The sequence below is a fragment of the Heptranchias perlo genome, chromosome 30 (assembly GCF_035084215.1).
Source record: "Heptranchias perlo isolate sHepPer1 chromosome 30, sHepPer1.hap1, whole genome shotgun sequence".
Taxonomy (NCBI): Eukaryota; Metazoa; Chordata; class Chondrichthyes; order Hexanchiformes; family Hexanchidae; genus Heptranchias; species Heptranchias perlo.
The window spans coordinates 15,711,063-15,729,861 of NC_090354.1; the positions used below are offsets into that span (position 1 = coordinate 15,711,063).

Sequence of the window (18,799 nt, forward strand, 5' to 3'; positions counted from 1 at the left end):
GGTACAGCAAGCAATTAGGAAGACAAATGATATGTTGGCCTTTATTGCAAGGGAGTTGGAGTACAAGAGCAAGGAAGTCTTGCTGCAATTGTACAGAGCTTTGGTGAGATCACACCTGGAGCACTGTGTACAGCTTTAGTCTCGTTACCTAAGGAAGGATATACTTGCTTTAGAGGTGGTGCAACAAAGGTTCACTAGATTGATTCCTGGGATGAGAGGGTTGTCCTATGAGGAGAGATTGAGTAGAATGGGCCTAAACTCTCTGGAGTTTAGAAGAGGTGATTGCATTGAAACATATAAGATTCTGAGAGGGCGAGACAGGATAGATGCTGAGAGGCTGTTTCCCCCAACTGGAGTGTTTAGAACTAGGGGGCACAGTCTCAGGATAAGGGGTCGGCCATTTAGGACTGAGATGAGGAGAGGTTTCTTCACTCAGAGGTTTGTGAATCTTTGGAATTTTCTACCCCAGAGGGCTGTGGATGCTCAGCTGTTGAGTATATTCAAGGCTGGGATCGATAGATTTTTGGACTCTAAGGGAATCAAGGGATATGGGGATTGGGCAGGAAAGTGGAGTTGAGGTTGAAGATCAGCCATGATCTTATTGAATGGCGGAGCAGGCTTGAGGGGCCGTGTGGCCTACTCCTGCTCCTATTTCTTATGACCTAATATTAATCTATCAATAAGCTTACAAATTGAGCAGCCAGGTAAGAGGTATTCACAATTTTCAGCTATTCTCCCTCCAATTATTATTAAGGCCCTGATTTCTGCTGTGGTATGGTTACACTGATCCTACCACAGTTTGGTACTGCTCTGAACTGGTGATTTTTCACATACGAGAGCTTTGACATTGGAGGGTATCACAGTGGGACCCTATCCTATCCTCACCCAACACCCACATATACCTTTCCAGTGGAATCAGTGGGCAGCAATTAGAAGTGGGAACCATGACCGATTTTTTCCCCCTGTTTAGACCAGGGGGTGCTGAAGTGAACTGAAGCAGGCCTGTTGCTGCTATCACAAGTTGGACCTTCTTGTTTGTGGGGCTGAAGAATTTATCAACGTTTTTATACCATTCTCACAGCACCACATATTATTTACAATTATTCCAAAGCCACCACCACTGTGGAAATTTTTTTGTTTAGCAGACAGGAGATTTTTCTCCTCCTTCTCCCCTAGTGCCAGGAGTAAACCATTCCTTAATTGATCAGCATGTTAAACTGCACTGAATGTTTTACATTCTAAAAATGAATACATTAGATGATTGGAGATACAAACAGACACATTTTGCCAGAAACAAATTATTTTATTTACACAAACACAAATGTTATAACATGATACAAAATACTGGACTCCAAACAATACAGAAAGAGAAGATGGAGTGAGAGAGGGAGAAGGAAATTTGAGATTTACATCAGTTTGAATGTGACAAAAATTATAAACAACTGCTACAACACAATACTGTTAATAAATCACTATACACACACTTAGCACTTCACCTAAATACAGACATTTAACTTATTGACAATTCTATTAGTGACACTGGGTGGTGTCAATGGATACAAAAACAATAAAAATGTGGTTTAAATGCAAATTTAACAATTTTTGTAGTTATACATTTGAAAATAAATTCAAATAGATTGTTGCCAACACAGCAAGGAAATGGTTATAGACTGACTGTTTCACCACATCGATACACCCATCCTCCAGTAGATTCTAGATAAAGGCTTTTTACCTCATAAGAACAGATATATATCAAGGCAGAATAAAATCAACAGGAAAAAATTGTTCCATAGTCAATTATGGTTACCAAGACTGTATTGGTGAAAAGGTTACAGCAACACAGTACAATTTAATAACACAAGCCATATCTGCACTCTGCTGTAATACAGTGTAATGCAAGCTGTCATCACAACTTGCTTCTTTGTTCCTCCAACAGAGATGTCTATTATAATTGTACATTTGAACACCAAGCTATGCCCCAGTGGAAAATCTAGCACAAGGAGTTTTGGCAAAGCAACTTTTGCACCTGTAGAAAATCCTAAAGGGAAATAATGACTGTAACTCTCCCAGTTAGAAAGTTTACATGAACCAGGTAATTAATTAGAATGGCCGTTTCATTTTAACTTTTTTTTAATATAGAAATGGATTCTTCTGTTGAAGGTGTTTGATGGAACCAGAAATATTATGAAGCAAGTCCATCTATCACTAAAATCTACACGGTTGGCCCTGGAAGAAGCATTTTCCAGACACTAGGCACACATTGGGAAAAAAAAAATCAATATTTGTACAGGAAACCCAGTTTCACTGTTTAAAACACATTACCTTCTCCATCTTACAGCTGAGCAGTCATGCTATATTCATCTTTAAACTGTATTTAAAACAATGTAACAGCACAATTTTTTGTACAAACATTAAGATCTGAACAAATAATTTAAACAACCTCCTATCTTTGCCCCAATCTTGTACATTTATAAGGTCACCATGAAATCCACATTGTTTCAAATCATCACACTAACTTTAGCTAAGGAAATCGCTCCTTTTATCTTGAAAACTAATATGTTAATGCTGCAGCATTCTCATGGTCAGAAAAGCCCATCCAGTGGACCCCAAAATCAAAGCAACTTCTTGTTAAAACTTTCCATCACTTCATAAATAAAGGAATGAAAACAGGATTCAACTAAAACTGAAAAAGAGGAATGTATGCGCAACTGTTAAAACCGGAATCTTCAATTGCATTCCAGCCCAGACTTCAACATTACTATATCCACCCAAAGTAATTATTGAAAAAGTTATAGTATTTATCCACCCAAACAGCAGCAAATCTATGAATTTAAACAATATATTCTATATATACAATATTTATATTGTATGTCTTTAAGCCAGAAATGTAAAATATATTTTGTTTACTAAAATACATCAATACCAAGCTGCTTGCGTGAAAAAAACACCATTTTACAAAATTCACGCCAATGTTGCAGATGGCAAGTAAAGCTTCATTTACTGTTGTGAAATGCACGGACTGCATTTGTATTACCTTCGACCACCAACCCAAGTACGGCAGCAAATCTTTAGTTAACCTGTATTGAGAGGCCCAGCCTTTCACTTCAAACATTTACAGATTCACTGAATCAATCTTATAGCTGTCTGTTGACTGATCGCAATTCCTACCATGTACAACACAGGTCCAGTCTGTCATTCAAGGTCTCTTTGATGGCATTTTCTATTTGTGTGAATATTGGTTTAACAGCAGGACAAAGTCCACAAACATTCATTCAGTCATGGTATCTCTCACCTATTTCTCATCTAGTAACACAACTTTTTTTCTACTGGTGAAACTATAAAGCCTACTTCTCTATAACCTCTACATTATTAAATATTTAAGTTTTTGCACAAACCAATTTGTGAAACTCCTTCATTCTTTTACCAGGGCCCACAATTTGGTTTTGATCAACTATTTTACCATGTTTTGGATTATCTGCCAAGGTAGTAAAAAGTTCTGACCTTTTAAACACTAAATGAACCTTCTTTAAAATTTACTGTGTAATGAAATAGTGAAATTCCCCCATTCACTGTCCAACTACTCCAATCACTTGCTTACTGAGCTATCTTCTGTAAGCCTTTTAAAAGCATGAATCTGTACAATTCATACTGCATAATTCATCAGTTCAGTCACACAAAAAATTATCAAGGTTATCAATTTGCTTCCACCTGGACATTACATTTAATGCTACAATTCGACAACCATTGTACCCGCACTGTTAAAATCCTGCTGACTTAATTCGTTTGCTTTCTAGTTTTAGAAAAGCATTAAGATAAAACATACAACATCACTAATGGCCTTCTTGATTGAAATATATGGACTGAATTCTACCAATTATGAGTTAGGTGCTCAAATTAGACACTACTCTTTGTGAAGGAAAATGGTTAAAAGAACCTCTTAGAAATTCAGCTGAAAATATTCCAAAGTTAGACCTGCAGTCCAAAAAACTCAGTCTGGTTCTCCTTGCCAGGTGAACCTCAATACAAAAAGCAAACAGCAGACCACTTTACCCAGCAGAAACTGCAATCCCCATAAACATGTATTAAGAGTAAAAAAAAGAAAGACAAAAATAACAATTTTCAGAATATATAAACAATAAAATTGTATGAAAATTATATTGAGTTAACCTCTCTTTTTAAATTTAAAGCTTTTAAGGTAACAAAGTACAAGGGAACCAAAATTAGGCTTCTTCAAACAGCAACTGGAGAACCTCAAAAGATATATACGACAATATTACAAGACTATTTACACAACCAAACAAAAACAAAACTCATCAAGATAACAATTGGTCATCAGCAAATACACAAATAAAGTTTAAGAAATATTACAAAAAAGAAATAAATAAATCAAACCAAATGTTTATACAGAGAGGGGTGTTGTTCATCATTGTGATTAAAAGTAGCTGAAGATTTTTCAGTCGGGTGATCATGTCATTTCTGACTATGTTCCAAAAACCAACAGCAGTATTTCATTGATGTAAATTAAGGCATTTAAAAATGAAGTTGTGAGTTTCAACCACTTTTTTTTTAAAAAAGGCACAAATTTCCTTTCAATTCTCCTGACAAAATTATTATGCTGCTTCCTCTCCATCCCATTTTCTTTCCTGCTATTCAACATCCTCTAGGAAGCAGACTTATCAACTCTCATAAGCATTTCAAACGCTAACATCTTACCACTGCACTTAGGCTAGGGATCTGAAATCAAAGCCTCGAGTGTTTTGTAACCTTTAAAACATTATTCTCCCTTAAGGGAGAACAGATGAACTTTGAAGAAATACAAAGCTGCGGTGTCCCTTTAAACTCTTCCAATTTCAGGTCTTCAAATACAGACAGATTGGCTAGTGAATCTAGCTTGAAGACTAGATGTTTTTCACAACAGTTCAAGTTCAATACAATAACACTGTCAGAGGCAGACAATGGACACTGTATGTCTGATAGACTTTAAAGGAGGTTACAAGAAAGATTCACACAGGTGAAGTAATATGACCATTGGCACTTTACATTGCTGGCTCTTCTTCCATTGGTTCATCCCCTTGCCTAAAAAGAAATAGAAAAATAAAAAGCATGTACAAAAGATCTTTATACATCTGACAGTAGAAATGATCAGAAATAGAGTCCGACCAAGTTTTAGACTACTTTAAATACTAAGATTTCTTTGACAATTTTTAGAGTTCTTTAATTTCAGTTCATTTTTTAAAATACCCTTGGAAAATTCTGAAGTTTAGTTTAAACAATCCAGTTGACTAGTGGGAAAAATTTCTGGGTGAATATCAGGGAAAAATTCAAAGCTACAAAATAAACTGTGTATTCACTTACTCTTTCCGATTAGCTAAAAATGTAGGGTTTAAATTTGTTTTGGCTATATATATAAAAATATTTTTAGATGATACACAACAGAGAAAGGAAGGACCACAGATCACACCACACTTTCTCTAAGGGCAGCTAAAAAGTTACACAAAAATAAATTTCATGAGAGTCAGAAAGAGATTTTTCAGGAATCACTTAGTCAGAAAATTTGTCCCATTTCAGGTGAAAATAAGTCAAATTATTAGAAATACAGTATATTCCTGATAATTCAAAATCTTTTTTTGCACTAAAAGTGTTCAGTTATCCAGTAATTTGAATTAAGCAATGTAAATAACACAACAAAGTGGGAACTTAATGCTAAAAAACAGAATGATCAGATTTCAATTAAGCAATTTTGAATTAAGAGGTGAAAACTGTACTTTAACCTCCCAAATAATAAAAAAACTGAAAATGAAGATTATACGGATATGTCACAGCCAGGAATTAAATAAATTCTAAGTGAACTCTTATACCAAAGAGAGACTCATCTATGGCTACTGTGGAAAATAAACCAATGATCTTGCCTTGATTAACAAACTTCCAGCTTCACTGCCCATGTGTTTGAACATGGTATCACATCTGGAACTATCAGGTATTCTATTTATACAATGAAATCAGTGCTGAGCAATGCCAGCAGATATTAAACTTTAATGGTGCAAAGTCAACTGTACATAAATCAATCCATCTGGCCTAGGTCCCAACAGGTACTGAAACTTGAACGTATGGTTCCCCCTTAAGTAGCTCTAATTCTTTAAAAAAAGGAATGGAAGGCTCCTGTGATATCTCAGAAAGGTTATTCAGTAAGTAGCTGAGCCATACAGACTACTAAGGTCCCAAGTTTGACCCCAGTTTGTTATCTGATCTCAGCAGGAGAGGCAATAGGGTTTCTACAATTGGCCACAGCATTTTTAGGTTAGGGGGTGGAAAAATAATGTAAATTCCTGCTCTTGACTGCTATTCTGTGACCAGTTTTATAAAGTGCACGTGCACAGACCTTGAATGAGGTTAGGATCAGGCTCAGCTGCAATGATCCCATGATCAAATAGACTGCCAACATTCACCGTTAAGGTGTGCAGATGAATAATGGCCACTTGTGAGAGGTATGGGAGGGCAATTGGCTCTTGTTGAACTAAACCCCAGCGAAGAGCAGTAGAGAAAAATCGACAGTGACTATTGACATTTGTGCAATCTACTCCAATGTTGTAAACAGCCAGTATGGGGAGGGGCTGCAGGTGGAAATCTTGATCGCTAGACCAAGCTCAATTCCAAATGACAATCAGGTCACAAATCCAAAGCAGTCTCCAAATCTATGCAGGACTGCATGTGGCAAAACTCCCTTTCTTTCCTGTCAAAACTGTAATGACAGGTTGCTGAGGCACTCAAAACACAGTTTGAAGAGAATACAGACACGTTGTTGAAGAAGTGAACCACCTATGAACATAGTTTGCCACAGATTTATCTCCAAGTTTGCTGGTGGCTCTGCCACAAAGCAGTGCCTTTTGACTTAAAATGTTAATATTCCAGTGTTCACCAAGCACATTTCTCAGTGCAACAGCCATTTACTTCAGCTACTGCCAGAAAACCACGGAGCAGTAATACTGCCAGTGGGAAAATAGATTTGTGCATTTATGCCATGCTGGGATGAGTCCTGCCAAATTAATGACTAAGGGCTACAGGCCATAATCATGGCTACAGTGATCTAGAGGACCATACTGTTTAAAGTGCTGGTGAACAAAAGACAAGCTCCCTTCAGACCTGATGCGTCCACTATTAGTACTTTTATGGAGAGAGACAAACTGGGTGATGGATCAACAGCCCCTTGGCAGGTCTCATATGCTGAGCCCTACCGATGGCCTAACATCAAGAGATGGGGGAAAAATGACATTGGTAAAAACAGATTAATCTCAAATAAAATCAATTTAGCAGCACCTCTTCCACCCATGACAGGAAAACCATGCTCACTCTTTCTAAAAGTAGCAGTGCTGTTTACTTAATGTTACTTTCAAAAAAAGTTTGGTGATAGAGTTACCTGGCCTCTGATTCAGAATTGTTCTGCTCAGTGTCTACTGACAGAGAGGCCAATGCTGTAACAGTTTCTGCTTCTTCTTTTTCATGCTTTTGGGCCTCTAGCAGTGAGTAGCCTACTGTGGAAGCATAGCGCTTCACCGAACTCCAGTGTTTGCCTGAAAGTCAAATCAGAATGGCTTTGAACATTTGTCAAATGCTTAACTTTAAAGGGACACAAACTAACAACTGTAACCACCATATAGTGTAAATAACTATTAATGCTGTAAACAGCTATAAAATATGACAACTGTGTACCCTGCAGCAATCATACAACAACAACCTTCCTTTCTCTAGTCAAGGTAGGGAAGGCAATTACGAGAAAGACTACAATCATTTCAGATCACAGCTGAGCCTGATCATTTCTTCACCCAACCTCTGTACATGCACACTTTCCAGCAAGGGCGACTCCCCTCTGCAACCCTATCTCAGGGATGCTGAGCCTGAGGTCAGCTAACTAATCAGCACCAACCAGAAACCAAACAGGAGACTTTCTGCTCTGTTGGGCTCATTTGCATGCTGGCTTTGCCAATTCAGCCGCTGAGTAAGCCTTAGCAACGTCTTCATTCACAAAGTGAGCTGGGACTGCACAGTGCTATCATTGCTAGTCTGGTGTAACTCAGGGCCATTTTATAGTTGCATGAATATGTTCACTGAGTCCCACCACAAATGCAGCTCTATTCACTGGTGCCAAGGCAGCTGTGTAAGCAAAGCACAGATTATACTGCAGTTTTATACACATCAATGTGTATTGCTCTGTTTACATTGCAGGATAGATTTCCGAGCACTGGTGGCAATGCAGCAAGAACTGTGCATACACCTTTGAGATTTTTAATCAACTGCAAACATGCGGTTTTCTGGCTACCGAAATTCTCTGAACAATAACAACGTGCCTGTCTATAGCGCCTTTAATGTAATAAAACATCCCAAGGCGCTTCACAGGAGCGTTATCAAACAAAATTTGACACTGAGCTACATAAGGTGATATTAGGACAGGAAAAGAGGTGGGTTTTAAGGAGTGTCTTAAAGGAGGAGAGAGAGTTAGAGAGGCAGAGAGCTCTATAGAGGGAATTCCAGAGCTTGGGGTCTAGGCAGCTGAAGGCACGGCTGCCAATGAAGTGGAAGGTCTGCAGAGACCAGTAATGCAAAAATTCATATTGGCATGCTGAGCCCTCAGAACAAATGACAATGACTACGTCATTACAGGCGGTCGTTTATGTATGCATCTGGTGGCATGGTGCCTCTTGAGGTACGGGGAAAACACACCACTTGAGGTGATACACTGCACTGCAGGAGGCACTATCATTGGTTCATTTTTATTACAGCATTGCTACCCAAGTCAGGGCTGCAGCTGTTGGCAGTGTTGTAATATAAAGACAGTATTAAAGAGCTGCCATTTTGGAATTTAATTAAATTGTAAATTTCTTCAAATTAGTACTTTGAAACAGTTGGAAAAATAGCTCACCAGTATTACTGTCATGCATAAGACATTCAAGCATTACAGTATAAGCAGTTAGATTACTCAAAGTGAGATAACTTACTCTGAATTTCAATAACTTTCTCTAGTGATGCTACTGCATTCGCATTGGGTTTTTGCTGAAGTATTTCTTGAGGAAGAGGATCCAGCTGGTAAAATTTTAAAATAAATAATATACCATTATATACACACACATTAATTACTCATGCATTGCTTGGAAATAAATAATCTTGTAAGTTTTATTTTCTGATGTCAGAAAGTGCACAAAAAAACCCACAATTTTCATTCTCTGGTCATTCATCCATGATTTTAAGTTAGAAAAGCTATTGTCTCCTGTTAGCTGAATTTGTAATGCACTCTCAACCACTCAAGAGTTATATGCATGTATGTTTGCAAAACAAATAGATTGTTGTGGGAAAAATTCAAATATTCTAAAGACTAAATGAGACTTTAGCTGAATCCCTGCAATTTAAAAAAAAAATGACAATCTATTACTTTTAAAGTACATTCTATGCTCCAGAATATCAAGCAAGGATTGTCAGTTTAGCGCCTATGCTTGTTAAGTTAAAGTGGTATGTTTACAGCATGATCTGGTTTTGATTTTGACTCTTCTGCATACCTCATTACCCAGCAGGGCTGAAACACAGGACTCGGATGCATCACAGATGGCAGTGAGATCATGTCCTCCTTCCAAAGCAAGAACCACACGTCCTGCAGCTAGCTTCATCAGCTGTTTGGTCAAGTAGCCAAAGCCTGAGAGACAAATATATATGAAGTATACAGACTAACATCTACTGAACACCTTTCTTCTTCCAAATCCATTTTCTATTCACCACATTTTGAGAATGGTTTATACGGAAATACACCCTATCATTAAGTGAAATCATGCCCTTGAATATAATTAGGATAATTAAAAACACACAGTAACGTAAAATCACTCTTCTTGCCTAATCCTTTGAAAACACACGTACATATAATGGTGGTTTTGTTCATGTTTAGAACTTATTATCCTTTATCTTTATTTGACAAAATCTATGATACAATGTAAAAGTCCTTCTTTAAATAATTTGAGTTTTTCTGCTAACTGTGAAATGTCACTTACAACAAATATGTTAATGTGAAAGGAGTCATAATGGTGAGCATTACTGATAAACTTTTAAAAAAACTGTCACATCTGTGAAATCTAGCTGCCTTTCATACACATGTACAAACCAATTTTGGTGCATAGTAATATTAATTTAATTTACTTTAATGGAGGGGTTTTTCACAAAATTAGAGATCACTGACTTTTTGCTTATTAAAGGTTCAAAATTTTAGCTGATTATTGTAATTTAAAGCTAAATGAGTACAGAAAAGAAATTTTAATTGTATGGAGTTTTTCTTTTAAATTACTGTATAGGTCCATTTAATTTCAATCCACAAAGAGCAAATGAAATAAATACTGATTTTAGTTAAATTGTGTTGTGTAAATTGTGATTTAATTTTGTATTGGCTCACAATTTACATGGTTTTCCAGTTTCACCACATACAAATAGTCCACAAATCTGTGTGCTGAAGGAAGACTGTGGGGGTCACTGGTTTTCCAGAAATGTACAACTGCAAGTAGTATGATGAATCTGGATGACATTTAATTGTACACTTATAGCTGATTTAATGGGGAAATCACAGGATCAAAGCTATTCAATATTGATTAAGTGATCCTGATTTGCACCATTGGCCATATAAACATGCAAAGTTCACCACAAAGTTTGATTAGTGATAGGTTTTTGAGGGCAAGTGTAAATAAAAATAAAGGTTTCAATTCCACAGTGCATAACAAAGAATAAGAAGAAACAGTTTTGAAGTATTATGCATTCCAACTAGATTTAAATGGGAGCAGTAATAGTCTATGTAGCTTTGAAAGCATGTCGTAGGTATATTAAAATACTTCTTTGAAATGAGGGCACTTCATTGGTATATTGAAACACTTTCTTCGAACCTTTTCTCTTTCAGAATTAGATCAAAGGTAGTGAAAGATAAGCACAACACAAAGCATTACCTTTGTGAAATGAGCTATTTAATATTACAAAAAGCTGTAATGTATTCATTAACTTTGCTCAATAGAAGCTAATATAAAATTGATAACAGTTTTGTATTAAAGTGCATGTGGTTACTGGCAGCCTACTAGGTACAAATGGAAAAGGCTCGGCGCTGCATAATACAAACATCACTGCATTCAACTAAAGGTTCTCTCTACAGCCGCTTTTATACTGGCAATTGTTTAGGTCACATTCTGGGAGATTAGCTTCAATGAACCAGCTCCTGGTGATTACACTACTACCATGTAAAACTAAGTCTACCATCCTGCATCTGGGCTAAGTGAACTGGACGCCGTACTGTAAACAGCAGGAACCAGCTCATGGATGCCGGTCTCCCAGAATTCAAACTAAACAAGCACCACTGTAAAAGCAGCTTACATCTGGAAGCACTATGGTTCAAATCTAACATTCAGAATTTCCCCAGCTTTTCCTTTACATTTTAGTCCATGTGTTGTGGTACTTAAGCTTGGACTATACTTTCCAATTTGAAGAAATAGCTCAATCTAAACACACACGTGCATTTAATTAATTATGCTTTAGTTTTAAGTACTCAGTCAAAAGAGGGAAACAGAATTGCTTATTTATTGAAAAAATTGTACTGGTGGTAAACAATTTTTTTTTGTTCTGGTAACAGTTTTGAAGTAGGCCTGCAGGCTCAATTCAAGAAATGCTAAGTTGGAAATTATATTTTTATATCATTTGAAGAGAGTTTTAAGTAAACAGGATGTAAACTAATTTCTACATAGGATACATATAGAAACTGCATTCAGATTTTTAAAGCTGAAAAGGGCATTTAGTATTTCAAGTACTGCATAGCTTGAGATAACAATAAAGGTACTGAGGTCTACATACTGAATTCTTCCTACAGTCTGGAACCTGGGCATGGTAGATTCTCGTCACCCCAAAAAAAGTGATGACTACAATGATTTAAAGCAGTGGTTTTTAAACTTATGAAGGAAACACTACAAATACTGACACACTCCTGGCAGCCCCTGACCTAACTTCTAAAAAATATTTTCAGCTACCCAAAGGAATAAAGTGCTAATGTTGCAGAAAACACCTTTATTCATATATCTGTCCATCTGTTGTGTTTTGCTCTAGGGAAGGTGCTAACTCAAGTCTCCCAAGAGATCCTTACAGTTTTTATCTTCGGAGTACCTTCTCCGAGGTGGGCTACAACCAAGGCTAAAGAGCCCGAGCTACTCTTTACAATGGGGTCGGAGCCACCCGCACCCATTGGACGCAAGCGCGTCAATCCAGTATTCAGAGCTACCGCTCTGGTCTCCACTCGCTGGGGTTGTCCAGAGTGGGGCCCACACCTTATCCTTCTGATTCAGACAGGAACACTACCACTGAGCCAGTGGTCACTCTGTCCAGACGAATGTACCCTGTTGGATGTCAATCCAGTGTTTAGAGACCACAGTCTAGTCTCTACTCAGCGGGGCTGTCTGGAGTGGGGTTCGAACCCTTCATCTTCTGACTCAGAGATGAAATTGCTAACATTAAGCCAAAGGTTCACTCCTTTACTAATATATACAATATATACTTATGTGCTAGTAAGTCCATGATTACAGAAAAAATATGGAATATAGAAATCTCAGGACACCTGGTGTGCCTGGCCCAGAATGACAGAAATCTGATGACTTTGCAGATCCCCTGGGATCCCTTTGTAGGCCCTAGTTTGAAAACTTATGAATTAAGAGCCTCAACAATAATACATTAAGACCTGGCAAAGTAACTTTCAGGATACAATTTTTAGTATTACAACTTACACTTGGCTGTTGCAGAGTATCCACCAAGTGGTGAGGGATGTCCTTCTACAGCATCAAAGCCAGCGGACACCAGCACAACATCAGGCGAAAACTCATTGGCTATGGGCATCACAACAGTCCTAAAAAATAATAAATGAAATTTCATAACATCCAACTTCAGCTAAACCTATCTGCTTCATATTTGCAGGCTATACGTGGCTACAGTTGCAACAGCTGTAGGAAGCACTACCGAGTCTCTATAGAATTTTCTCTATTAACAGTTAAAAGGAAAATCCTGCACCCTTTTCAAATTTATCTCACTGGATCAGAGTTTACTTACTTTTCATTTTAAGTGCTAACAGATTGTATTGGGCAGATTTAATTTTTAATAGTTTTCAATTTCAGCCCATACAGATTTACAAAAGGGGCACTGTCTCTTTAATGCCATTCAGGAAGCAGTTTGCTAAAACACAAGTATGAGTTCATGCCCATGAAATGGTTGAACAGTAGGTGGCTGCTACTCACATTTAAGCGACTCTGGACTAACAAATAACACATGCCCATATGGTGTAAACTTTAGCCCAACAGCATTTTATCATCAATTGCATTGGCACCATGGCATATAGAAAGCACATGAAATTCTAGGAACTGTGTATCAAAGGCAGATTTTTTTTCAATATGTTTGAAAATCAGTTTTAAAGCAAATTCTCTTATGCTTGTACTTTTTCAACACAAGGATTAATTCAACTTATAATACCTGAAGAACACAACACTCTAAATGCTTTATGCAGCATAGTATGGAGCCATACTGTCCAGGAAGATCCCAGGTTCAATTCTTGATCTCTACAAAATTAGTTGATATAAATTGTGCCAATGATGAAGCACTATGGGAGAACCTTCATCTCACGGACTGCAGCGGTTCAAGAAGGCGGCTCACCACCACCTTCACAAGGGCAATTAGGGATGGGTAATAAATGCTGGCCTCGCCTGCGATGCCCACATCCCATGAACCAATTAAAAAAAATGAAGAGACTAAAATTTGCCTCAATGTCTTCAAGCTTTTTGGTGGGGGGGGCGTTGTTGGGTGGAGGGGAAAGCAAGTGCAAGGGAATTTTTTTGGGCCTCCAGCTCCCAATTGCTGTCCATTGACCTCTGCTTTAAATTGCACATATGTAGCTGTCCAGGAAGGACAGGATCCACCTCCGCTATAATACCCCTCATGGTAAAATAGGCCTACGCATGAAGAATTATCACCGGGCAAGATACCAGCAAGCTGTCAGAACACATTGAACTAAATCACAATGAGTTACCACCTTCAGGAAAAGAAGGAATGAAACCTGTGCATTCTGTTGTTTTTCATACTGTAACATTGCATCATATATTGACATATAAAAAAAGCTCTCATAAAAATCATGAATATGTTTAAACAGAGGAAATGAGTGCCTAGGCAGTTATACCCAGTTTCTCTTCAGGAAGCACCAAATACATGACGCTAAACACAGCAGAAACATGCCCTGCTCCAGCTGGCCTGTAGATCCCTACTACCCGAGGACAACAGAATCTTGGTCACTTCTGGTCAACAAAACTAAATTTCTGATGACACACACAAAGTCCTTATACAAGCAGTATTTTTAGTAACGGTAAAAATAGCAGTAGATGCATTGAGTCTACTGAGAATTTACAATAAACATTGTGAAGTCTAAGAAAAGCAGGCTCTTTAACCCAACCGATTTCGATAAAGCTTGCTTGCAAAAGTTCAAAATGATGTTGTAAAAATACAACAAACTCAATTTGTCCGCCATCATCCTTACTATTATTAAAGACCTTGCTATAAGTGCAGCAATGCTTGCACCTTTTTTTTGTTTGCAAACAAGAAAACAGCAGACATATGGCCTTTAAAGTCAGTAAAAGTCAGCTGAACTTCAATGATTGAAAACAGCACCGGGATAATTTTCTAACATCAAACAATGATGGCCTCAAAGACAGCAGCTGGAACTACACAAGTGTAAGAACGAACCTAAGTCTACAAAATTTGTGATATGCTGGGTATGCAAAAAGGAAAAAGGGCAGCCTTCTGGATTTCATTATATTCAATTATCTGATCCAACTCCAGCCTGACCCTATAGCATGCAAGCAAGGAAATTTGGCTTCTAGTCTGTTTAGTGGTATCCTGCCTGAGGCTCTTGACCATTTCCTGGAAGCCCCCTTTCCCAAATGTTAGTTCCTTTGAATAAAATGTTTTCCTGAATTCTATAGACTTTTTTCTTTGCCTGCACATTATTAGACTCTTTTCCAGAATCAACTAATTTAAGAAGTATTTATATAGTTCTTGTGAGCGTAAGCTAGATTGGTACATGTCTAAATATACAACTTGTACAATTAACAATCCCAGCCCAGCTACTCCAGTTAAAATTGCTGCAGCGCTAATTACATGCAGGTGAACACCTGAAGCAATATTCTAAGCCTGATTTCACTGAAAGTAAAATAATTACGAGGTTCAGAAAAATAACTTAATTGCAGCAATCAATCAATATTTAATCCTCAGGCTTTTAAATTAAAGCTTTTTTATGTGATGCTTAATGAATTTGCCTCCATTTTAATTGCATTATTTATTTTACTGGAAGATGGTTTCTGGAAGGTGCTATGAATAGACAAAAGAAGACATGTAAGTGGAGAAAGGGTGTGTGGGAGCTGAGAGAAATGCAGTATCAGGTACATGCTATTATTGAGGAAAAACATTTTCTAACTTCGCTACCAGGAACAATTTTGCAATCAGACAATAACTCCATTAATGAAAACTCACCTGAAAGCTGTCAAGTACTCCACATCTCCATTAGAGGGATCCACACCACCTGTCCAAGCAATATTAACATTGAATCCTACTCCAGGTCCTGTTCCAACCTTAAAAAGACATTAAACAAAAGGAAGATGTCTGTAAACAAACATTTAAAAAGAAATTACAATCAACAGATGCAACAATTTTTTTAATGTAAAATTTTGCTCACTAAGTTTAATTACTCCTACAGCTCCAAGGAAGATCTGGATACCAGTAATGGTAAAAGACTGCAGCCTATCTTACTTATTGCATTAGGCCCAACACTATGCGTAACAAACCGAAATACAAAATTGATCTACTGATAAGCCAATTGCTTTTTTCTGGTGAACGCTTTTATTATCCAGTATATCTGCAAATGCCTCTCATTCCAGTATAGATGTGATAGAGAGACGAGCCTGATGTATTTTGGCAAGTTGTCCTTCAAGGGGAGATCATAAATCAAAGATATGATGTGGAAGAAATTTTGGGCTACAAAGGAATAGCTGTAGTTGGATGGAGTCAGAGGTAATGGATCCTCCTCCCAAAATAAGTTTTGGTTCCTAGTGAGGATTTCCATGACACCCATGATACCTTTGCACTGCTTCAGTAAACAAAATGTGTTTAGTGGTATGGTTTCTTTAAAAATATTGATGATCTAGTTATGATAAAGTCCTGTTGTACAATGGTTTACAACTACAGTCATATATTTAAGATAATGTCAACTCATTTATACTGGCCACCTTATACAGGCCATATAAAACTAGTGCTCTCGCTTCCTCCAAGACTAAGAGCACTATTACAAATGTGTCGGCATTTAATGAAGCCAGAGCATCCATTGTGGATGGCTCGTATAAGTTGGCTAGAAACAAGTCTTATCTATGTACTAGCACACCCTCTACTGCCAAAAGGGATCAGATTCCTGCTGATAGGCAGGTATACAAAGGGTGGCTCCACAGTGCATCATAACATTGTAATATTATATGCATTTGATTCTGGGGTTCTATCATCTTCATCTGTTACACTGGATCTGACACAAATTACTTCACTGGCAGATTCCCACCATGGGCATATCTTGTTGGTGGGGGTGGTGGTTCAGACAAAGCGGAGTGAGTTTTAGCAACTCTATACTATGGTCGACATGTCAAATTTAGGCTACCAAGGGCTGAAATTCAGTGTGACTGAACAATCACAATTTAAAATCAATGTGAGCACCAATAACACCAGAATTTGTAGATGTCAGCACTAGTGTGACTCCACTGTCTGTGACATCAGTGTCTGAATTGTATAAACAGGGGCACTGATGTAATGGTGATGCGGACAGCATTTGTATGTGAAGGGTAGATGCACTGTGTGACTCTGGTACCTACCCTTCACATACATTAATGATCTGCATAGAGAAGGGATGCAGAGTTGGGTCCTGTGGCATCATTGCACAGGTATTCATTCTGTGCCCCTGTTCCAAGATCTGAAATTAGTTTAAGTGAAGCAGACCTTAAAATTTCAGCTATCCATGTAAATGGTCAACAATGCTGTATTTTACAGTCCAGGCATAACTATGGTCACAAGAAAAACATCTAAAAGTCAATTTTCAAAAGTTAAGGTATACAGTTCTTTAATAGAGACATTAAAATAGCACTCCAGCATCACAACCTTCAAATAACTTATTTTCTGTAACAAATGCAACTTCAGAATTGTAAAAAAGAATATGTTGTTCTGAAAGCTAGAAATAAAATGAATGCTTGTGTATTTTCTAATTAAATACTCTGAAGACCTTGCAGCAAGTTAAAAAAAACTGTCACCATTTTTAATTTATTTGAAGAATAATTTTAATTATGAATAGGACCGGTTCCTTGCACATTTCTCAAACAATGTTACTTTAGCACATTAAAGCAATAGAGAGCCACATAAACTTAGTTTGTTGGTTAGATGACATAAGTGTGTTTTGAATGCTTCAAAGGTAACATTATGCTCAAAGGGTTAATAAGCATCAAATTAATAGTAGTTGGCAGTAACTCACTTCATCTGGGGCACCGCTGCCAGGAAAGAAATTTCCATCATCATACCGATGAAGAGAAATGTACAACACATTAGGGTCATTGTAAAAGGCCTGCTGTGTACCATTTCCATGGTGAATATCCTACAAGTAATGGAAACAAACATATCCATTTCAAAAGCATAAAAATAAAGAAACATCTTCTTCTGATTAATTTCCTTACTCTTCTTACAAATTACCTTTTAATTAGCCAAGCCAGGTCACGCACTCTTTGTGTTAGGAAATGTAGCCTCAGGCTTTGAGAATTTAGATATTCTAAATACACCATAAGATTAAATCGTTCCTTCACAAATTCCCTTGAAGTAAAATTTAAGTCAAATGCCATTGTTCCTGATCCACTGACAGACTTTATTACTCGAACTGCAACCACCATGAAGAAGTCAACTAAATTTCACTTTTGCTTATAATGTTAGTCAGAATGCAATACATACCCAATCCACAATTAAAATTTTTCCAACGTTAAGTTTCTGCTTAAGTAGTTTGGCAGAAATTGCCACCGAGTTGAAAAAGCAGAATCCCCTGGAATAGAAAGATGAAAAAGACAGAAAAGTAAATTTAATCAACAGGTAATGATTGATTATTATCTTGTTCACCTAGGTCATAGATTGTGTTTCTGACAAGAAAAATACAATTGATTTAAAGATTAATAAAGGTCATAAACATTAAGTCACCAAAGTGTATACAAGTTACTCTAAAAATTGCATTTCTAGCCTCAATTTATTTTTTCTAATTATGAAAGTATATTATTTCTGAGAAACTGGCATTTAATTTTTTTAAAAGTATATTGTGTCAATTTACTTCTGGTGTCTCTTTCGTGAGAAATAAGTTAGGCTTTTGTAATCTAAACACATACAATAATATGGTACATAGTTAGGTATCAAAATTGCTTTTTATTTCACAAGTGAATAATGCTGCTGAGGTATGTGTGGATTTATTAGTTTAGTTCTGTGCATATATTATTCTATGAAGTCAACTTTTGTCAAAAGATGTCAAAGTGGTATGACCTTTAAAAAAATTAATTTATGCAGCCAATTCATGTTTTATTACTCAGATAATTCTAGGTATGAACTTACATAGCAGTGGATTCTTCTGCATGATGTCCTGGCGGTCTGACGACAGCAAAACCATTCTGTGTAAAATAAAATCTACTGTAAATCCTGAAATTTATACTTCACA

The 18,799-nt window shown here is 37.1% G+C and overlaps 1 protein-coding gene across 10 annotated transcripts in view; it reads right to left on the reverse strand.

Annotated features, from left to right (window-relative positions):
• Positions 1–1,291: 1,291 nt before the first annotated feature.
• The window catches only part of hdac5 (histone deacetylase 5), a 275,728-nt gene continuing 258,220 nt past the window's right edge, over positions 1,292–18,799 (reverse strand). For all 10 annotated transcript variants that reach the window (XM_067968975.1, XM_067968972.1, XM_067968974.1 and 7 more), the window contains 9 exons: positions 18,697–18,752; positions 18,055–18,142; positions 17,588–17,707; positions 15,559–15,656; positions 12,777–12,895; positions 9,546–9,679; positions 8,991–9,075; positions 7,415–7,568; positions 1,292–5,076 (listed from right to left, as the gene is read on the reverse strand). In XM_067968975.1, the coding sequence (XP_067825076.1) occupies positions 5,037–5,076; positions 7,415–7,568; positions 8,991–9,075; positions 9,546–9,679; positions 12,777–12,895; positions 15,559–15,656; positions 17,588–17,707; positions 18,055–18,142; positions 18,697–18,752 (894 nt within the window). In that variant the 3' untranslated portion in view covers positions 1,292–5,036. The remainder of the gene's footprint in view (positions 5,077–7,414; positions 7,569–8,990; positions 9,076–9,545; positions 9,680–12,776; positions 12,896–15,558; positions 15,657–17,587; positions 17,708–18,054; positions 18,143–18,696; positions 18,753–18,799) is intronic.